The sequence below is a fragment of the Artemia sp. Qi Xiang Cuo genome, chromosome 11, assembly GCF_049724085.1.
Source record: "Artemia sp. Qi Xiang Cuo chromosome 11, ASM4972408v1, whole genome shotgun sequence".
NCBI lineage: Eukaryota > Metazoa > Arthropoda > Branchiopoda > Anostraca > Artemiidae > Artemia > Artemia sp. Qi Xiang Cuo.
In genome coordinates, this window is record NC_142804.1 from 8,999,552 (window position 1) to 9,023,611 (window position 24,060).

At 34.6% G+C, this 24,060-nt stretch overlaps 1 protein-coding gene across 5 annotated transcripts in view; it reads right to left on the bottom strand.

Annotated features, from left to right (window-relative positions):
- Positions 1 to 4,243: 4,243 nt before the first annotated feature.
- Dhrs4 (Dehydrogenase/reductase 4) overlaps positions 4,244 to 24,060 on the bottom strand; it is a 32,946-nt gene continuing 13,129 nt past the window's right edge. For all 5 annotated transcript variants that reach the window (XM_089097059.1, XM_089097058.1, XM_089097055.1 and 2 more), the window contains exons 3-8: positions 15,802 to 15,979; positions 12,866 to 12,943; positions 9,632 to 9,778; positions 8,080 to 8,214; positions 6,718 to 6,773; positions 4,244 to 4,477 (exon numbers count right to left, since the gene is read on the bottom strand). In XM_089097059.1, coding sequence (XP_088953185.1) covers positions 4,363 to 4,477; positions 6,718 to 6,773; positions 8,080 to 8,214; positions 9,632 to 9,778; positions 12,866 to 12,943; positions 15,802 to 15,979 — 709 coding nt within the window. In that variant the 3' untranslated portion in view covers positions 4,244 to 4,362. The remainder of the gene's footprint in view (positions 4,478 to 6,717; positions 6,774 to 8,079; positions 8,215 to 9,631; positions 9,779 to 12,865; positions 12,944 to 15,801; positions 15,980 to 24,060) is intronic.

The following is a 24,060-nucleotide window of genomic DNA, read 5'->3' on the forward strand; positions in this document are numbered from 1 at the left end:
CAGTTGTTGGTTTGGAGACACTTTCTGTTTCGTGGTGTGAACAAAGTTGTATTTATGTTTGTTAGGTCACTGGTGTAACGAACCATGCTTTCACTGGGTCGGGTGATCAAACTTGCAGTTCTGACTCTTTCACTTATTAGCTGCACAAAACTTGCAAGGATGAACATAAGTACAAGCTTTATCTTTTTTGCATTTTCCGTGACCAAAATATTTACAAATCGTCCTTTTCTGTTTCTGTTCTGTGTACGGTCGGCTAGTGAACTGTGAGCGACTTTGTTTAGAAACGCTTTGTTGTTTAAGCTGGTTGGCAACATCCTCTTTCAACTCAGGTACCACAAGATTTAGCAACAGATCTATTTGCTTTTGTTGAAGCTAAATGATTTTGTCTTTTTCGGCCATAGCAATGCGGAGCTGCATCAACTCTACCTGAGCAAAATCTTGATCTGTAGAGCAGTCGCCTCCGTCGTCTAAAAGCATCGGTTCGAGACTTTTCTTAGCTGCAGGTTCTTTTCCGGGTACATTTAGGGGATAAAAATAATTCTTTATCCATCACATTTCTGGGAGGAAGAGTTGCCTGCCCTCTCCCATCGTCACCATCCGTTTGTAGCTTGGCAGCCAATAATTTCACTCGTGCTTCAAGGTCTGCTTTTTTCCCGGACGTATCTAGTCCATGTTACCGTAAGTTTTCCGATGCTATTCGGAGATAATACGGCCAAATTTATTTCGCCGTTTTCTGACATATTTGACTGTAACAGTCGTGGCAACACTGTGCGGTTTTTTCCTTATACTACGCAAATCGAAAAAAATAACACTAAATGTTTCTTATATCAAACGACTTAATCTAATCCGAATGTTGAACTAATTCGATATTTTTCTGGTGGTTTCCCTGCGACAGAAGTAAGTGAAACGTTGAAGGCTGTCTACCTTGTCTCCGCAATTTAAGGGGCAAGCCCAACGGGTACCATGCCTCTTGCTAACAACTCTCCACCCCTCTTCTGCTTACTTTTCTTTCTCCACCTCAATCGCAGCGTAATTGCCCACAAATATCGTATGTCCAATTTTTACTCCCGGCCTTAATTGTCAACTTTTATAATTGCTGAAGGTCACTGAATTAATTAAGTTCTTGTTAGTGAAATAATAAGTTTAAAAAGAGGTGTTTACACTCTGAAGACTGGCAATGAAAATTTACTGTCCCAGGGGACTTTGAAATAGCCAGCAAAACGATAATCTGCTTATGAAAATAAATCAAAAAAGAAAATCCACAGGGAAATTTCACAGCTTTAGCAGGGTTATATCCGAAAACATTTTGGTGTTAACACAACGAAGTCTGAATCAATACTCCGAAAAGTCTGAATTTATTGCATGTTTCCGATTTAAATCAAGTGTCACCTGCCTGCCTTTCTCTTAAAAAAGGATTCTGTAAATTCTAAGACGCATGGACACCGACACATGGGGGTAAGGGGCAATGCCCCCTCCTAGAAACAATCTCATATTTTTAAAATCTGAGAAAATAGGAAAAACGAGAAATATAAGCATTTAAATCGTAATAAAAACGAAGCTCTGTTAGGACTTACCCCCCCCCCCTTCAAAATTTCGTTACGGCATTAATGGTGAAGTCCATCTTTTTTCAAAAGTAAGCAAGAAAAGGAAAGGGGCTTTATGAATTTTACACGAACCTGTCAAGCATACAAAATCCCCTTCCTTTATTCTGTCACTAGTCCCTCGAGACTGATGCACTAGGACAAAGGTCAGTTATACAATAAAAATTCAGAAAAGATGAAACCGAATAATGTTGATTTTCAGGCAGTGATATTCACTACATGAAAATCACCCTCAGTTGTTTTTGTCCTTTTTTTAGTTACTTTTTGTTCTTTGCTTTATTTATTTCTTTTCTTTGGCCTTCGTCAGGTATAGCTGGTTTGGTCTAAGAACGTTTATAAAGCTGTATCAGTTTCTTGACTATGTTTACTTTCAGGGTTGCCACCCTCTTTAATGCCCTGTGACAGCCCGGTTTGAACTTGGGTTTCTTGAATCCCCAAGCAAGGCTATTTAGATGGACCTAGATCCATACAGTAATAAAAATTTATTACGAGCCAAACAAGGCCATACAATGTAGCATTCATACACACACAAAACAAACAGGATATACAGAAATCTTCTCTTTCCAATAACTCCAAATAACAACAGTTGGTATTCTTTTTTTCACCATGTTTACAAACAAGAGCAAATGTCCTTTTTGCAGTCGACTGAAGGATCCCATAAACACAACGTAGGCCGCCCGGAAAAATGTCCCCTCAACTGAGGAAGTTGCTAGCAATCTGCAAGAATGTGGGCTACGTTATCAACTCCAGAGTTATACGCGGAGCAAGAGTAATCCGGATCTCAGATATATAGTATATACTGCAGATATATAGATATATGGTGCAGATATATAGATATATGGGGCATCTACCTCAAAACTCTTTTTTTTATAGGGAATGTGTTTTGGTTCTTAAAGAATTTGTCAGCTAGGCTATTGTTCTCATTAGTGCTGATAAGAACTGGCGGAATTTAAAATAATATCAATAGAAATGGAGGTTCATTAGGTCTGATTTTCCAAACAAAATTCAATAGGACCGTCGCTTGAATATTTCTTCATTGATGATTATGGTAGTATATTTTGATTTTGATAGATGGTATAGAAAATCTTCTGGATGTATGTGTTGAAATTTTGCTGAGATTATTGGAGAGGGATGAGTCCTCCCTCTCCTCTAAGTAAATAATCCTTTGTGGATCCCAGTGGGTTAACCTTTCAACCGATTATCCCATTAGAACTTTAAAGGAATGAGAAAAAGTGTTTTTGATACACATAAATAATATTTAAAACTTTTCAAATAACCCCAGAGAATTGTACTCATGCAAAATAAATTATCTCAAGTGCTGCTGATATTCAGTGTCAGCGGCAATTGGACATCAATTATCTGTAAGAAAAAACTTCAATAATAATCCGAGAGTCCATTTCGAGAGTCAAGATCAACAGGTTAAGAAGCAAACTTTTGCGGTAAAAAAAAGCAGTGAACTTTTGCGGTAAAAGAACATAGTATCGAAAATATATACAAACTAAATGCAGAAAAACTTCACTTTCTTAAAGAGGATAAAACTTTCAAATGTGCAGGAGCTTCTGAAGCTGTTGGGGGGGGGGGGCTTCTAAGCCCCCTAAGCGCTCCATGTCCACAAGTGGTGCATTCAAGATTTTACCCCAGGCGTTGCCATCCCCTAAAACCCTACAACTACCTTTGAATACATTCTTTTTCGGAAGTAGTGACAAAGGTACCCTAATAATATAAATTAGCAACTAATCTACTATCTCTCCTGGAATCAAAGAAAGTTTTAGTACTTTTATTTGTTATTTTTTATTCGTGCGACAACGGCCTGCCCATACTTGGTCCTTTTCTAAGGGAAAAATCCAAGGAAAATAATAAAGTTTCGAAAACAAACATAAAAAATAAAATAAAAAAAACTTCACTTTCTTAAAGAAGATAAAACTTTCAAATGTGCTGGAACTTCAGAAGGCGTCGGGGATGCAAACCCCCAAGTCCCTTTCAAGGAATGCTGTATTTCGGATTTTACCCCAGGTTTTGCCATCCTCCAAATCTATAACTACCTCTGAATACATTCCTTTTTTCCGGAAGTATTGACAGAGGTACCCTAATAACTAATCTACAATCTCTCCAAGAATTATAGAAAGTTTTTGTACTTATTTATTCATATGACAATAGCCTACCCATACTTGTCATTTTCAAATACATTTCACAATGTGTATCCTAAATTAGCATCAAGGTATATGTGATATTGAGTTTAAACATCAGTAACTGAAAAAAGATCAGTAACTGAAATAAGACCAAAGCTATATACATCTTTATTCTTTAGTTCAGCTGGGTAACACTATACTATCTATTGAACCGAATCAGCAAGAACTCATTTCATTGTCTAGCTTGGGTTAGCTTTTGACCAATAAACAACGCCGGGTGAACCAAAAAAAGTTGGATCAAGCGACTTCATAGCGGAAAAATTCGGATGAGGCCGATCGAGAAATATCCCTTAATCCCTAAAAGAGCAATTTCGAAGTACAACCGATCTAATTATATACAATTTCTAATATACTTTGGGATAAATAGAAAGTTTTAAAATATCATTGGAGAAACTAATTTACAGCAGAAAGCTATTTCTTACTTTATCCTTTCACTCCACTTGTCGACAAAACCACCCAACAAAGTTTATTTATTCCTCTTTTTTTGCGACAATTTACAAGATAAACACAAAAATAACTTTAAAGCATAAGCTCCATTTCTCCAGCAACAAAAAAAAAATAGAAGAAATAGTTCACAGTCTAGACTCCATTCCTCCAGCAGCGGTTATATTCTCCCCAGTGATATATGAGGCCTCATCTGAACACAAGAATGCTACCAGACCGCCCATTTCTTGCGGTACACCAATTCTAAAAAAATGCAAACTTCACAGAAAACGAGCAATTACTGCAGCTCACAGCGAATTTAATGTACAATATTTTAATAAAACCGCGGACATTTTCCAATTTTATTCCCAGGGGACTTTTATAATTGTCATTAAGATAATTTCTTAAACCACATTGGCTTGACATAGCATAAAGAAATAAAACGAGCAAAAATGGGGTTTTTAAAGGCCAAATGAAAACACAGACAAAACACAACAAAGCGAATATTTCGAGGGGACAAACGCCTCTCTTCTTCAGCTCGAAATGAAAAAATATATTCAATGAGAGTGCCGAAGAAAAAACCCGCAAAATAAAACGCGGGAAGGCAATATGAAAAAAAAACAATGAAAAAACTAAAAAATTAAAAGATGAATAAAATTCAATAAAAACAAAATATTATAGTGTTTATTGAATTTTATTCATCTTTTAATTTTTGTTTTTTTTTCATTGATTTTTAGTTGTTTTTTTTTCACATTGCCTTTCCGCGTTTTATTTTGTTGGTTTTTTCTTCGGCACTCTAATTGAATATATTTTTTCTTTTCGCGCTGAAGAAGAGAGGCGTTTGTCCCCTCGAAATATTCGCTTTGTTATGTTTTGTCTGTATTTTCGTTTGGCCTTTAAAACCACATTTTTGCTCGTTTTTCTTTCTTTATGATAATTGTCATTTGCTAATGAATTAAGAGGGTTATCCATGATTGCAGTAAATTATTCTGGAAAATCGAAATTTTGACAGTGTGAAATTTGAATTTCTTCCTTGCAGTATCTTGGCGATTTCAATAGGTTTTGCTTTAATATTTGAATGCCCCTGCTTCGGTATTTAAACCCTTTTTGGCAAAATTGACATTTTTTTTAAATTTACTCCCGGGAAAGTTTTTTAACTGTGATTTGCCAATAAATTTCGAAGATTATCCATGATCGTAAATTATTCTGAAAATCGAAATTTCGACAGTGTGGAAATTGAATTTCTTCCTAGCAGTATCTTGGCGATTTCAATAGGCTTCGTTTTAATATCTGAATATTAAAACGAAGCCCCTAATTCGGTATTTTGCCTCTTTTTGGCAAAACTAACATTTTTTAAAATTTATTTCCGGGGAAATCTTTTAATTGTGATTTGCCAATAAATTTCGAAGATTATCCATGACCGTAAATTATTCTGAAAAATCGGGATTTCGACAATGTGGGATTTGAATTTTTCTTTACGTTATCTTGGCGATTTAAATAGACTTTGCTTTAATATTTGCATGTCCCTCCTTCTGAACATCTCTCCAAAATTATTCTGAAAAAATCGAAATTTTGACAGTGAATTTCTTCTTTGCGTTCGCTTTAATAATTGAAAAGATTCTTAAATATGCTTGGCATAGAAATGTGAAAGTACCATAAATCCTTATTTTATGTAATAACTACTAAATAAAACTCTCAATAGAAAAAGAGAAAAATCTTAATATAGGCTAATTCTAAACTAAAGAGACTTACTAGTAGACTGAATAGATTAAAGAGACTAATAGACTTATCCTAAACTAAAATTTCGGCTATGGGTTTCTTCTTTGCAATATTAGGGCTAGCATAAAGAGCTTCAGTTTAATGGGTAAAAGGCCTATTAGAAAAGACGGTTCCACTTCCAATGAAATGAAACTAAACCACATTAAGATACATAATTATAAAGTTTAGTAGGCTGACCTAACTTGGTAAGATCATACTTACCAACTTGGTAAACTGTTCCGTCGCTGTTATTCCCATATTTATAATTAAGGGAAAATTTAATTGCCTAAATAATGTCTATTATGCATTTTCATGCACCCCGCCTTCCACCCCCCCACAAAAATACTTATCAGGTTACAAATTGTTTCTTTTACAGAAGTTTGCCCCCAAGTACTTATTTTCATCATGTGTGAACTTGTAAAAACATAAAAAGTAATGTTATTACTCTAAAAAAAATATAGACCCCCTCCACGTTCAGGTATCATCCCCTTTCCCCAACCCCAAGACTTGCCTGACTTAGGTAATTTAGACTACCCTTCTTTTGAAAATACAAAACCCTCTCTGGTTCAGTGATATCTATATGGTATTTATATTGGTATGAAAGGCTTACCTTCTCAATAGTATCTATGGTATCTATACAATAGTATTTATTTACAAACAAAAGGCTGAACTTCTCAATAGTATTTATGGTATCTATATGGAATGATATCTGTATAATAGTATGTATATGGAAACGAAAAACGCACCTTCTCAATGGTATCTGGTCTAGCATCTTTTCTTTCACTGCTTCATTTTCAGTTAGCTGAAAAGACAAATAAATAAAACCAAGAATATACTAGATCAAATGATATACCTTAGTAATGAAAAGACAGATCGTACTGTTGACAGTACTACAGATGAAAAATAGCAAATGACACTACTGATGACTACAAAGTAGATGACACTACTGTTGACTGATGGCCTGTGAAAAAACGCGGAAAGTACTTAAAATATAGTAGAAAAGTAAGTGTCTTTCAAATAGACTTAAATAAGGTATGTTCTTCAGCCTTTAGTAAGTTCCTTCGTGTTGGTAGTGTCTTTCACTCATATGTTACTAGAAATGCATTCGTAGTTATCGAGACACTTTCATGCTTTACTGTCCGTTATTTAGCAGCGGAAACTTGGAATAATATTACGACTGGCATTCGGGGGGCGGAGCAAATTGGTTTATTTCAAAATAGATTAAGGAACTACTTTTGAATGCTGAAATATAGATATTTGGATTTTTTTTTGCAATGTTTTTCTTTCTTTTTTTTCATTGTGAAAAAAGTATGACGAGAGAGACTATTTTGACTCTTTTTTCAAATGATTTATTAATCGGTTGAGAGTCAAAGAATTGCAACTGTCTTTCATCAGACGCTTTATTACCTTTCCTTAGCGGTCCTCCACTCAGGGGCCTGAACCACCCCATGATCCGTCTCAGAGAGCGAGTTTCCCCATAAAAAGCTCAAAAGAGTTAAACTAGGGCGGGGAAACCGAGGCCTGGGGGCCTGATACATTCCAAAACAGTTCAGAGAGGAGCAAGTCCCCGCTTGAAAAGCTCCCCAGGGCAAAACCGCGGTGAAAAAACCGAGCTTCTAGGACCGGATCAACCACTCAAAACGTTCCTGATGGGAGCTGATCCCCAAAATAAAAAGCTCGAACGTGTAAAATCAAAGCGATAAAACTGGGCTCTGGAAGCCAGAAACACCCCAAAAAGTTCTTGGGTGAGCTTTCCCCGCTGAAAAAAATCACACGGGCAAAACCAAGGTGATAAGACTGACCTCCACGGATCGGATCAACTACTGAAACAGTTCTTGTGAGAGGAGCTGTTCTTAAACATTAAAGCTTGAAAAAGCAAAATCAACGCAAAAGTCAGAGCTTTAGAAGTCAGAGACACCCCCAAAACGACTGGGGGGGGGCTCCCATATAAACAGCTCTAAAGTGTAAATGCAAAGTCTGCCGGACTTTTCCTCAGGTATACACTTAAATAGACAACTCCACTAAGTTTAACATGGAATCTCCTTTTTATCATTGAGCTTCCATGGGGGAGCCTCCCTATTTACCTTTTACTTTTATTGGCTACTTACAGCACTGCTGAATTTGGTGTCGATAACACCAGGAGCGACGCAATTTACTCTGATGTTGTATTTTGCACATTCATCAGCCATTGCTCGTGTTAGTCCGAGAAGGGCAGTTTTACTTATGGAATAAGGTCCAAGACCCTGAAAATAAATATAACTATGTTGAAAACTACAGCTAGAAAAATCAAAATGCATAAATACAGAAAAAGACATATGTTGAAAATTATAAAATAATAACTGTACAAATTGTAGTCGGTAAAATTACTAGGCTTCTTAAAATTACTAGGCTATTATTTCTAAGGATCTTTTGGTTTTTCATGTTCAAATCTAACAAGTATAAATACAAATTACTTCGTGTTCGAATCTAGATCAAATTTGACCCTTGCCATTAAGTTTTCATAAAAAAGCCTACAAACATGGAATTAGAATAGTAGGCCGATTTTGTTGCGATTTTTGCTTAAATGGCTATTATTTTGATAATTGGGATTAACACAATACTTTATTACAGACCAAATACAAAAAGTCAATCAGATCAACACAAGCAACTAATAAATATTAAAATGAATAAAACAAAAAATAAAGAGAATGGAATAAGTCAAATTAAAATATATACTCAACCCCATAAATGGACGTATGTTTGAAAAAAAAATCGTTGTCTATGTATGTGTTAGTAAATTAACTTGCTTCTTTTTTTATTTAGTCTGTCAAACTTCATCTCCAATAGTGAAATTACACCAAAATTAAGATATCCAAAAGGAAAGAACATTTACAGAATTTCGAAAAATTTTAGGCTCTATTGGGGTTTGATCTGAATCATTTCTTAGTTATCCATTACCCCTTAAGAGTAAATGAGGCAACGCAATTTCTCGTTTAATTTTAATAAATTGGGGTATCTATAAAATACTTCAGATTCATAGCTGTGCTCATTCAACCCCGCTCAAGTACTTGCTTAGTATTTTCTATTGTGTATAAAAAACAAACTCTCATTGGTCGATAATAATCGGCCAATCAGATTTATTGAGATTGCTTGTGCATAGGAAGTTATGCGAAACAAATTTATTCAGCAAACTATCCTATGTATAGGGAGGCTACCCCCTCCCCCGCCTCTTCAAGCTAAGTTGAACTGTTTCGATATATTTTTGCATTACAATACCTTGAAAATGAAAGTATTTATTTGGTTAATCCTGTTTTTTTTTTAAATTTTATTATTTTGTCCATTTTATTTTAATTTTTCTATTTTTGCTCAATTTTTACAACCTTGCTTACACATATGAAATGGTTAAAACTAGCCATTAGAGAAGGCAAGGTTCAAGAGAAGACGATTGTATGATAATTAAAGTACCTAGAATGCATCAGCTGATCGACTGAAATTCATATAAAATAATTTGAACTTACTATAATATTGTGAAGAGAAAACAAAGTCTCATTGGTCAATAATAATCGGTCAATCTGATTAAATAAGGTTTCTTGTGCATAGGCAATTACACAAAACAAATTTATTAAACAAATTACCCTAAGTACAAGGTATCTACTTATGTAATAAATCTATAATACTCACTGGCATGGCATGGTATCCTGCAATGGAAGAGATGTAAACAATTGAACCTCCGCCTCTTTTTTCCATGTGGGGTACAATTTCTTTGGTGAGGAGGAAGGCTGACTTGACATTGATCTCAAATATTTTGTCCCAGGCTTCACCAGAACACTAAAATTAACAAAACAAATTATTGATAAGGTATATATTTATCTTTTCCTACAGTAAAAATAAAACCAATGAAAAGTGAATGCATATCAAACTACGAGCAATAAAGCATTTTAACTGTATGTAAAAACAGATTTTAGGTTCAAGTTTATTTTATTTGTTTTCGAAAAAAATAAAAGTATTCTTGGATTTCAGTATTCTTGGATTTCTTTTTAAATTTATTGATTTTATAATTTTTTTTTGTATTCAGTTTTTGAGTCAAGGCCGTACCCAGAGGGGGGGGGTAGGAGGTTTTGAACCCCCCCCCCCCCCCCGAAATGTTTATCTGACTCGTAAAAACGTAACAAAAATGGATATAATCAAATATTGTATGCATTATTTGAGTTTTTTTGTGTACCCCTCCTCCCCCCCCCCCGATTTTTTTTTAGTAAAACCTCCTCCGAAAAAAAAATCCTGGGTACGGCCTTGATTAGAGTTATGAGGATAACTCTATATTTTAGAGATTATTAGAATTCGAGGATGGGCAAAACTAAAAAAAAAAACGTTCAGAAAAAAAATCTGGTTAGCTCCAATTTCTCATAAGCAAATATGAGATAAATATAACACATAATTCTTTGACAGTCGGAATTTCAATTTTAGAAAACCATATTGTCAATATTTACCTTAGTTCCCATTTTTGTAGATTATAAACAGGCATTGGATTCAGCCGATAGAAGAGCTCTAGTGAAGATCCTAGCCTTGCATAGTGTGCCAGATAAGTAAACATTTTTTAGAAAAGAATTTCACATTCCTCAAGGCCGTATCCAGGGCAGTTTGAACGCCACCACTTGAAATTTTTGTCCGACTCGTAAAAATGTAATAAAACTGCATATAAACAAATATTGCTACAGCCTTGCCTTTGCTTGATAGTCAGTTTTTGGCACTTATAACGTTTTTGGCGTTTTTGGCACTTCGACCATTTCTACAGTTTCTGGTGGGTGGCAACACACCAAAACGCATTCTAATTCTAATCTACAGCACACCATATAACAGCATGTATTCAAATTTCGCATTGCTCAGAGCCATACTATTCCAAGATCATACGACCATTCTTGATGATCCTTCCCCCAATGATATTTAAGAGTTGAGGATATAGCCCAAATTCAAGCTGGGTGCCAGTAGCTGTCTCATTTATGAAGCCACTTTTCTGAAGGCAAAACCCTCGAGTTCCTGAGGATCTGCCAGACGACTTTAAAAGGAATAATTGTTCAAGTTTACAATAAATAGTTTGATAAATTTAAGCTTGTTTTTATTTTGCGGGGAGGGGAGAGAAAATCAATATTTATATCATTTATTTTGTGGCGTGTAGTTCCATTCGACGTGTATTTGTGTGTGAACAAGGCTACCCATTCGACGTGTAGTGTTGAATGGATAGCCTTGTTCACTAATAATAAATTTGTTATTATTATCATTACCAGCAGCCAAATATACAAGTCAGCCAGATTCAGGTTCATTTCAGATTCAGTCAGCCAGTCTAATCTCGCACATAATCCGTTTCTTGCAATATTCACTAAAAACAAGTGCATTTTGACATTTTCAGAGTAAGTTCGTACATGCAGAAACATTCTTTCAAGGAGTAAATTAAAGAAGGAGAATCGATACGCGTTTACGATCGGATTTGGTCGAATTGCGACCGAATTTCACAAAGTTGAATTTTATAACATTTACTTATTTCGAATTTACATTTTGCTGTGTAGAAGTCTTGTTCATAGCCTTTTCTAAACTAAACACCGCAATAACAAAAGGTTAGCACCTCTTAAATCCTCATTCAACACTGTTGCCAAATATAAAGATCACTACAGTGACAGTCGAATTCAAATAAAACAAGTCTTACATAAAAGCATTACAAATTTTACGAATCTAGGAAATATCTTATAGATTCATGTATCTTATACATTATTAATATATTATAGATTATAGACTTATTAATATCTTATTGATTTATATATCTTATAGATTATTAATATCTTATAAATTATAGATTTATAAATAACTTATAGATTTGTATATCTTATAGATTATTAATATCTTATAGATTTATATATCTTATAGATTATTAATATCTTCCAGATTATAGATTATAGATTTATTATTATCTTTTAGATTTAGCCAGAATTAAACCTTGTCTTGCAAATATTTCATAACTCTGTAACATTCGATCTTTTTTTCCGGAAACAATAAAAATGATTAAAATCTTTAGCCAACCTTTAGCCAATTTTTAGCCAAAATCTTTAGCCTTTAGCCAAAATCTTTAGCCAATTTTTGATAGAATCGATTAAAACTTTACACTACGTCTTCTTAGCGCCATATCGCAACTGTCCCCTCAGCCCAAGGACCTGGTGATACGAGTTTCGAGCCCATTGCCAAAAAAAAAATTTCCGCTTTTTTTAACCTCAATTTTCTGTGTGTGTGTGGAGGGGGGGGGGGGTGCCCCAGAATTTTTTTTAATTCAGTTCCTCCCAGCACAAGGACTTGTGGCTGAAGCTTGTACCACAAGGACTTGTGCCATTTTGCGCCACAAAGACTTGTGGCGTAAAATTTATAATTTCAAACCAATCAGGGATAAGAAATATTTGGGTCCATTTTCAGGCCGGGAAAATTTTCCTGTCTATAAAATATTAAAAAAAAACTTTGCCGAATTGAGCAAACGTGACCAATGCAACCCAAACTATGGATACGCTAAAAAGTAAAACAAATTCTTGCTACCCACAAAAACCTATCAAATGCCAAATTTCCTGATTTTGGCTAGAAAATATTCGTATACAAAATATATTTTAAAAATAACCCCAAAAAATGTCAAACGCCGTCTGCTATAGCTATACCCAAGAAAAAACGATCATACGAGTATCAATGAAATATATTGGTTAGCCAGAAAACTTTTAGCCAGTTAGCCAGTTTTAGCCAGTTAACTGGTTAGCCAGTTAGCCAGAAAATCCTCGTACTTTATAGCTTTATTGATATGATTTGTCAGCTTACTTACCCTTCAACTTATCATTAAGATATAGAAATATAAAATAAAATAGAATTGAAAAAAATAGTTTAAAAACTTACGTCCAAAAGATTGCCAAAAAATGGGTTAACTGCAGCATTTGATACTAGAATATCTATGGCACCATGCTTCTTTAAAGTCTAAATCAAGAGAAAAACATTAGTTGATTACCTCATTTAAACTTGAAAAAATTATACGAGATTGGAATCAAGAGTCAAATACGAACTTTTCATTTTTTCCTTTTTAAAGGAAAAACATTGTTTTGTAAGATACTATTTAGGGGGGAGGGGCACAAATGCTAGGAACCTTAAAGATTTAAGACTTTGATCCAGGGAGTCTGTGCACAAATCTCGCTCAATGTAAACATACGAGTTCACGAGACGATAAAAACTCGATTGTTTGTTTACATTATTGCACAGAAATTGACCCCCTTTATTTTTCCACCGTTTATTTTTTCTCTCATGGTTTAGACATGCAAGTATAGCCAATCAAAAATGATGTTAACTAGAAGACCAAGAATGAAAAGAGCATACAATAAAAGATGAATGGAAGAATTCAAAGAACTGAAATAAAAACAAAAGAAAGAACAACGTCAAATAAACAATAAGTGTCATCTCATGGTTTAGACACGTAAATATAGCCAATCAAAAATGATGTTAACTAGAAGACCAAGAATGAAAAGAGCATATAATAAAAGATGAATGGAAGAATTCAAAGAACTGAAATAAAAACAAAAGAAAGAACAACCTCAAATAAACAATAAGTGTGTAGACCAGCCAGTATCACTTGTCCTCCCTAACGCCCTTTATCCTCCACTCTGGGTTTTTTGTGTATGACTAAAACAATACAAAGCAACGTGTCATTGGCCTGTATTTAAAAAAACATTTACATCCCGAGAAAAAGAGGTTCATTGAAGATATTTTCGGCCCGCAGTAGAAGACTAGAGGTGGTTTGTTTTTACTTAATAGTTTATTAATTAATATTTATAAATTAATTGTAATTTATATTATAAATATAATTATATTTTTATTATAGTAATTATTAATAGTTTGTAAACTAATTACAAATTAATAGTTCAATCTATTAATTTATTGAAGATCATCATTCACATGAAACAATAAGACGGAGTAGAGGGAACAGAACAAAAAAAAAAAAAAAAAAAAAAAAAAAAAAAAATAATTCCCACTAGAATATTTTTGTGGGGTGCACACTGGGATTATCGGAGTGTATATCAGGGAGTAAAATCATACTTTAAATTAATTTTTTTAGAGGCCGTACTCACAAATGTAATAAATTAATATCAAAGTCAAGAAAATACGGATCATTTTAAACCATAAACAAATTTAAAGTGATAAAATATAACGTTAAAAGCTTAGTTTTGATTTTACATTTCGAGAATTTGCTCAGACAGTAAACATCAATGCATATACATTTTAAATTGAACATCATTATGTACTGTATATACACCAGGGCGTAAAAGCGTACTTTAAATTAGACTCTAAGTTTTAGTTCTATATCTTGTCATCTAAAACTATTTATGGTTTTAAATTATGCACATTTTTTCAAATTTCAAATTACTGCCCAAGCCAGTTCCAATTGACCCCCATGTGGTACTGTCTAGTAAAATGCTTAAACCGCCACTGTTTTTTTGTTTTGTTTTTTCAATTTTACTCAGTTTCAATTTTCTACAATGATATTGCTTTTTTTCTCTTTTATTTCAAAGAAAAAAAAGGAAAGGGCGCAGGATACAAAGCCAGACTTCACAGTCCAAATCGGCACCACTTATCTCAGTTTTATGACCTTTCAACCCAGTAAGTACAATGAGAGAATTGGGGCCAGCCATCCCGTGATTTGCACACTCTTCCTGTTTACCTTCCCCAGATTTTTTCAGGTACCCATTTGGAGTCGAGTCGACTTTGGGTGAGCTTACGGAGTCTTACCACTGACCCCCGCCTTAAACCAAATAATCGATGGCACATGGACTCAAACGCCCGCCGTGAAGGACATAGGATTGAAAGTCTAGCCGTTAACCACTAATTTAGATAGGCAAAGCAATACAACCTTAGGCACTAGTGTTTTTAACCCCAAAAAGAGGCAGAGGAAAGGAGGCACATACATAGGAAATGACCCATGTAGTTGACCTCTGTCCAAGTGTTATATCATTGAACACTAACGAACCGAATCCAAGAAGGTCAAAGAGGCTAGCTTCCGCCTTTGCTTTGAAAAGAATTAGAGAATTAAACAATATTTAATTGTATTGGATTTTGTAAATAAACTTTTGTTTTAAGTTGTTTTACTTTAGTTTTACTACTGATGACGGTCACTGCATATGTGACCAAAATACTTGGTATTTTGTGAATTATTATCGCTGTCATCATCATCACTGTTTATTAAAAGGATTTTATCCCTATTTGAACTTTTATTTATCGTCATGGAAAGGCAGTGTGGTCTCCGAAATTATCTAACCCAAGGCCGTATCCAGGGGGGGGGGGGTTAGAAGGTTTGAACCCCCCCCCCCCAGAAATGTTTGTCTGACCCGTAAAAACGTAACAAAAATGGACATAAAAAAAATTTGTATGCGTTTTTTAAGGTTTTTAGTGTAACCCCCCCCCCCATTTTTTTTTTAGTAAAACCCCCTCCAAAAAAAAATCATGGGTACGGCCTTGAAATAACCTCATATGGAGCATGGCATTTGGTAGGATGAGGAAAAAATGAAAAATGCGAAAATAAAATAGGAAAATTTCCAATACGAAAAAAGAAAAAAAAAGGCAAAATACGAAAATAAAAATGCAAAATATAGAAAAAAATACAAGATATTATAGGAGCCCTCAAGTTATCGGGTGAGGAGCAGAGGCCTATAGACCATACCTTATATGCCCAATTCGTTCAATCTATTTTCCCTTTCGCGCAGTATTATACAATTTATAAAAGCCAAAATTTGCATGTCAAAGCACTAAATGCATACAATAAAATTAATAGCAAGAGTTATTCCAGAAACCTCATCCACAAGATTTTTCCTGTCTTCTTCCAATCCCACGTGACACTTGACGCCAATTACGTCCAGTCCTTCTGACTGCAAGGACTCTGTTGTCCTCTTGACATTTGCTTCTTTTCTGCTGCTTACAACAACACTTGCACCACCTTGAGCTAGTCTTCTTGCAATAGCGAATCCTATCCTGAAATAAAGTCAATAAAAATGTTGGATGTTTAAGGTTTATATTCCCTCTGCAAGTTTTTGGTATGTTATTTTTCTACTCTCCTACGGTTCTAAGGTTATATCGAGAGACAAAATTTTGCTATTACTCGATAGCTGAGATACAGTTCTATCCGACTACTGAATTAAATTTACAAAATTTGATATAGTTGATTTTTTTTTATTGAAAATACGTTAAAAATTGTTGAAAAACGGAGTTTTCCTATTGTTCTCCATATCATCCAACCTTGTTCTTCAGGCACATTTATGCGTTTCCTCAAGATTATGACTGAAGAGGGATAGGAAGGAATGCTGCCAATATTTTTGACAACCTCCATGCCTTCTCAAGACCAGAACATGATTGAAGAGGAATAGGAAGGAATGCAATCAAAATCCAATCAAAATTTTGAGATAAGCATTTTGTTCAACGTAGTTGAAAGGTCCGGAAATTATGTTTTTGAGGATGACAACACCCTCACAGCCCTCAGGGCAAAGGTTGTAAGTTATGCCCTGAAGCATATACGGTTTTTATAGAAAGCGTTGTCGGAGAAACTTCAAAAAGGGCTCATACAAAATTTGATGTAGTTGATTTTTTTTTATTATCGAAAATACGTTGAAAATTGTTGAAAAAAGGAGGTTTCCTATTGTTCTCCATATCATTCAACCTTGTTCTCCAGTCACATTTATGAGTTTCCTCAAAATTATGACTGAAGAGGGATAGGAAGGGATTCTGCCAATAGTTTTGACGACCTCCATGCCTTCTCAAGACCAGAGCATAATTTGCACTTTACTGAAAAAAAAAAAAACACAAATGACCGTGGATTCTCATTTAAATATAGATACACTAGTGCATATTCCTTAGAGTTTAAACAAATTTTTATTAATTAAAGTAAAAAAGTGAAAATAATTTAAATGTATTTTTTTTTCAGTAAAGTGCAGAGTATGTTCTGGCCTTGAGAAGGCATGAGGGTTGTCAGCCCTTCTCATGTTAATTTTTAATCGTTTTGAGTTTGACTCGGTTATTTATTATAACTTCTATTCGCTTTGAGCTTCACTTATTTATTGATGATGGTGATTTGTCATAGTTTTACGCTTGGAAGGTTACTTAACTTTATTTTTACTCATTTTTGGCTTAATGGAGCTGTTTACTTTTCTTTGAAAACTTGTTTTGAAAACTTGTTTTTTTAAATGAATTAATTTCTGCTCATTGCTTACTGACATAGCCTTTTCATGGAAAAAATAATATTTTATATCTTTTCAGTTTTTTCCCATAAAAATCCATACTTTGGCTTACTATTTGTATGTTGGAGCAGCTTTTTTCACAATTTTTAATCCTGACACAAATAGTATTGTTTTATTAATAGAATTTTATATCTCCTCAAGTAGACCTGAAAAAATAAAGCTTAATATCATTCCCGAAAAATTCTATCCATCCCCTTTGACAACCTGGATAAACTTACACTCTTTTTGTTGATTTAAATTATAAGAGCAAGAAGTAGTAACAGTAGCCCAAAAAGTTTCAAATTAATACCCTTAGTCATTCTCGATATATTGCTGAGATTTCTTATTGGCAGCCATACACACAGTGCCTTTTAATTTAGTTTTAAAGTATAATAGGCCAATTACATAATTGTGGGGGGGGGGGGTGACAAACCCAATATTCCTAGAGACATAGCTCCTGGACTGTTCTACTATGTTGGACAAGATGGCTGTCTCAAAATTCTGATTGGATGTGTTTTGAAAATAAATGGGCTCGGGAGGAGGGCTGCTTGCCCTCCAATCTCTTTTTAATCTTACAAAGGGCACTAAAACTTTTTACCTTGAATCGAATTAGCTCATTTAAAAGTATTTGAAGACACTTAGCCGTTGCTATGACATTACTGATATGTCCTTTCAATAACCTGTGCATTTATATACTTTTGTGATTTTCATCTTTGTGCTCTTAGCCTTACAAGTAGTTGACTAAAGGTAGTAGTTGAAGTAGCAGCAGCAGAAGTAGTAGTAAATATGACAGGGGTAGCAGCATTAGTAGTAGCATGCATATATTGCATTTTTGTCAGATGATTTTCCCCTTTAAGCATTTTCTGAAAGTTCCAACTTAAAACTCAAATTCTTTCTTCAGATACGCTCTTTTGAAAAAGTGCATGCACATAGTGTCTTTTGATTTAGTTCAAATTTCCCATTAATATTTTAAATGTTGTAATGTGGTTGTAGTAGTAGCGTACATATATCACCTTTTTGGCCTATTGATCATCTCCTGAAAGTTCCTGATTAATATACTTAGTCATTCCTGAGTTATGGCCTTTTGACAACCGGTATGCATATAACTTGTCTTGATGTAGTTTAACACTCCCCTCGAAATTCTATGAAAGGCTCACCTAAATTCCTTTTGTCTTTTTGGAAAGTAAAGGTCAAAGTATGCATACCTTTCTCAGTAGGAAATACTATATGCAAACAGTGAACGAATTGCCTAACTTAGTCTTTGTTCTGAGGGCTGTGAGGGAGTTGACGTCCCCAAAGGCATAATTACAGGATCATTCGACAATGCTGAAGGAAGTAGACGTCTCAAATTTTTATTTGACGTTTATTTTAGAAAATGATGGTCGTAAGGGGGGGGACTGGTTGCCTTCAATTCAGTTCTGACTCTTAAAAGGAACACTATAACTTCCAATTTCTAATTAAATGAGCCCTATCCAAATTTTATACGACCACCAATTCCATAAAAACCGTATATGCCTTCGGGGCATAGCTTACAATCCTTGCCCACGGGTTCTGAGGGGCCATTTCAACCCCGAAGGCCTTTTTATATGATCCTTAGGCTATTTTGAACAAAAGGGCTATCTCAAATTTCTATCATGCATTTGGAGAAAAGAAGACGTGGAATGGGGCTAATTGCCCTCCTATCATTTTTGACTCTAAAAAGGACACTAGAACTTCTGGTTTCCAATTGAATGAGGCACATCCAAAGTTTATACGGCCACCCTTTGCATAAAAACCTTAAATGTTAACAATGGGCAACTGGGGGTTGTCATCCTCAAATGCATAATTACTGGACCTTTCAAATATGCTTAACAAAATGACAATCTCAAAATTTTGATTGGATGTGTTTGGAGAAATGATGAGCGAGGGAGGGACTGGTTGCACTCCAATCACTTTCGACTATTAAAAAGGACACTAGAACTTTCAATTTCCAAATCAATGAGCCCCCTCCGAAGTTTATGCGACAACGCTTTCCATAAAAACCTCATATGCCCCGGGACATAGCTTACAACCCTTGCCCTGAGGGCTCTGGGAGGGGGTTAATGTTTAAAGACATAATTACTGAACCTTCCAACTACGGCGAACAAAATGTCTATCTCAAAATTTTGATTGGATATGTTTGGGGAAAGGATTGCCAGGAGGGGGGGGTGTTAGCCCTCCAATCACTTTCAACTAATGGAAATGGCAATAAAACTTGCAATTTGCAAGCGAATGAGCCTTTAGAAGTATCTACGAAAAATCATTCTATATGAAGCGCACTGATCTAAAAAAAGAAAGCAAAAAAGATAAAAACATTGTGCCCACATCGCTTTTTACTTAGGCAGTGCAACTGTGCTGCCTATGATCTTTGGACTATTTTTTTAAGAAATTTTCTCAAAATTTCTCTCAGATACATTTCGGGAAAATACGACGTGTGGGGGGTAGCTGCCCTCCGATGACTTTAACCCTTAAAACGAGCACAAGAACTTCTGATTACCAGTCCATAAGCCCCCTCTGAGGTTTATACGACCAACCTTTCTATAAAACCTTATAAGCTCAAAGGGCATAACCTACAACCCTTGCCCTGAGGGTTTTGGGGGGGGGGGGGGTGTCATCCTTCAGACATAATTTCCGGACCTTTCAACGTCGCTGAACAAAATGGCTGTCTCGAAGTTTTGATTGGATGTTTGGGGAAATGATGGGCGTGGGAAGGGGGCTGGCTGCTCCCCAATAACCTTCGACTATGAAAATGGGCACTAGCCCTATCAATTTCCAATCGAATGAGCCCCTTTCGAAGTTTCTACGGTAACTTCTTCCATACGAGGTGCCCTGATCTAAATAAAATTTTTAAAAAAACAAGTTTTTCCAACTTAAAGTTAGGACCAACATTGAAACTTAAAACGAACATAAATTATTACGTATATGAGGGGGTTCGCCCCCCTACTCGTCAATACCTCGATCTTTACGCTTAAGTTCGAATTTTGTTCCAATTCTTTAAGAATGATCCCTGAACCACAAAGGCTTTAATTAGAATAAATAGCTCTTTTGAAAGTAGGTCTACTAAAAAAAGCTTTAGCAAAAAGAGCGAGGTATTGACGAGGGGGCGAACCCCCTCATATACATAATAATTTCTTTTCGCTTTTAAGTTTTAATGTTGCTCTTTACTTTCAGGTGAAAAAAACTTTGATTGGGTGACTTTGGTAAAAAATGAGCGTGGGAGGGGGCCTAGTTGCCCTCCAATTTTTTTTGGTCACTTAAAAAGGGCACTACAACTTTTGATTTCCCTACAAATAGCTCTCTCGCGATATTCTAGGACCACTGGGTCGATATAATCACCCCTGTAAAAAGAAAGAAAAAGAAAACATGCATCCGTAATCTTTCTTCTGGCAAAAATACAAAATTCCACATTTTTATAGATAGGAGCTTGAAACCTCTACAGAAGTGTTCTCTGATTCGCTGAATCTTTTAGGGGGTGTTTCTTTTAGGGGTGTTAAACTTTTAGGGGGTGTTTCTCATTTTTCTGAAAAATAAGGCAAATATTCTCAGGCTCGTGAATTTTGATGGGTAAGACTTACTTGACGAAACTTATACATTATGCCCGCATCACTCTTTACTTAGGCAGCACTATTGCACTGCCTATGATACTACCAAGGTAAGTGAAGATGTCCACCTGATCAATCTTCTCGTTACCCAATACCATCTTTTCATCTTCACTCATTTCTAGCCTTAGCGACATTAATTTTCAAACCTATTTTAGCACCCTTAAATCGCAAAACCTCTAAAGGTGCATTTATTTTGCTCAAACTGTCATCTAGGATGCTTAAATCCTCACCATAATCTAATTCCCCTACCCATTTCACTCAAAGTTCTCCCATTGCCTTTCCTGTGCTCCTTAGGACAAACCATCAAAATGATTCTTGTAAATGGGGATAGAATACAACCCTTCTTAACTCCTGATCAAACAGTTCGTGGTAACGAACTGTAAGTACGGAGCGACCCGGCTCAATAGTACCCAAAACTCTGATACCAGTAGATACATGAAAAGAATCAGATTTTTATGCTGATTTCCAAGCCTGAAAATATTTGCCTTATTTTCGAAAAAAAAAGGAAGCACCCCATAAAAGTGATAGAATCTTAATACATATCAAACAATCAGATTCAGCGTAACAGCAAACTCTACTGTAGATGTTTCAAGCTCCTATCTGCAAAAGTGTTGAATTTTGTTTGTTTTTTTTTGCCAGAAGGAAGATAACGGTTGCGTGTTTATTTGTTTTTTTTTTATTTTTCGCAGGGGCGATCGTATCGACCCAATAGTCCTAGAATATCGTGAGAGGGCTCATTCGAACGGAAATTAAAAGTTCGTTAAAAGTAAAAGGTTACGTGGGAGGATCTTTCCATGGAGGATGTTTCCCTGGGGGAAGGGACATTTCTATGAAGGGGGCGCTGGATTTTCATGCATTATTTAGAAAACGATCAGAAATTAAATTTAAAAATCAAGTTTTTTCAACTTAAAGTAAGGCGCAACATTGAAACTTAAAACGAACAGAAATTATACGTATATAAGGGGGTCCGCCCCCTAGTCAATACCTCGCTCTTTACGCTAAAGTTTTTTTTAGTAATTTCAAAATAGCTATCTATTCTAATTAAACGGCCTTTGTGATTCAGGGGTTTGGGATTCGGATAAAATTCGAACTTTAGCTTAAACAGCGAGGTATTGACTAGGGGGCGAACCCCTACATATACGTAATAATTGTTCATTTTAAGTTTTAATGTTGCTCCTTAGTTTCAGTTGAAAAAGCTTGCTTTTTTTATTCAATTTAATACAAAACCAAGTAATAACCTCATTTCCTATCTTAACCGCAGCAGTATTAATCTCACTAATACCTTTGCTAAAGTTCTCTTATCAGCTGAATCTGATGCTTGCTCATAATCTATAATACTGAGGACTAGAGGTGTTTGACTCAAGCACTCTCAAATATTAACCTAAGAGTGAAAATTTGGTTGACACATTCTCTACCCTTCCTAAAACCACATTTTCTTCTCTTAAAGCTTTGTCTACAGCATCTATAAGTCTAAAAATATCACCATACTAAGTAAATTTCTACCTACAGAACTCAGGCAGAACCTCCCCCCTCCATAGATACAAAATTCCTGACGAGGCTCAAGATGACCCACCTCATCTATTCCTTTTCTTGGTGGTAGGTGTGTGAGTGCTATATATATACTATATATATATATATATATATATATATATATATATAATATATATATATATATATATATATATATATATATATATATATATATATATATATATAATATATATATATATATATATATATATATATATATATATATATATATATATATATATATATATATATATATATATATATATATATATATATATATATATATATATATATATATATATATATATATATATATATATATATATATATATATATATATATATATATATATATATATATATATATATATATATATATATATATATATATATATACATATATTTAATTTCAGTACACACTGTTTCTCGTAACAAGAGTTGCAGCTGGAGTGACGATTTTAACGTAGATGATTGGGGGTTTCCCCTACTTTTGAGCCTTGTTTTCAACCAAAATGCACAATAAAATCCTTGATGCGTTATTCTGACCTTATAGTTAGTTTTATAAGGCCTGCAACGCAAGAACTCAATACCGGATATTTGACATATAAAAGTTATTTTATTGTTATCATTATTATTTTTTACTATTATTATTCGGGTAGTTTCAAATTACTAAGTTTCCCGAATCCAAGACAGGAAAACGATTTGCCAACGGAAAAAGTAGATCAAAACATTAAACAAAACCATTGAATTGTAACTTCTGATTTATTTTTCAATAATTCTGTTTTTAGGGGGAAATACAGGCTTGTTTACATGTACTAACACAATTATGTGAACATCTATTATGGAAATGCGGTTAAAAATGAAGTTTCAGATAACCATGAAATTGTAAATTAGTTGTTTTTTTTATAATATGGTGGCTACAAAGATTCAAGATACATAAATTTCCATATAAGATAGTGAAAATTATGAATAATCATTCGATAAAAGGGAAGTAACCAGCAGCACCAATAGTAGGGGGAGAGGTATTTCCCCTAAATTATAAAAAAACACCCTTTTTGGTATGTTTAAAGGGAACAAATTAAAAAAAAACACCCCCCCCCCAGATTTTGAGAAATATTTGGTTTGTACTTTCATTAAAAAAAGAAAGACTCCTTGGCCCCCATACATTTTTGTGAATTAGCGCCCCTAGAAATACTAACCATAGCGCACCTAGTACACCTCAATTCACAAAAATTTAGAGGGAGAAAATCTATTTTTCAGAACCCAGGGGAGGAATGTAAATCTTCATTTTTCAAATTTTTCGTTGAAAATATCAAAAAGGCTTTTTTTATGAAAAAGCCATAGAAAAGATATTTTTAATATTTTTCAAAACCTAGGGAGGAGGCGTATACATTCCCCTGCCCCCTCGAATTTATGCTACTAATCAAACCCGTTTAAATGAAAGGTGATAACAGCAAATTTGGTAAATGTAGAGGCATCAGCTAGACATCACAAAAACAAATAGTTATGTAATTGATTGATAAACAAAAATGAGCTACAATTTGTCGGTAATTAATCTAAACAAAGAATAAACGAATTTTTTTTCTGATAGCTGTTTACTCTAAAAAATAAATAATTTTACATCACTGTTTCTTATCTTCATATGCAGTTTTTTCAGCAGATGCAACAACTTTTGTGTTTTTATCCATGGGAAT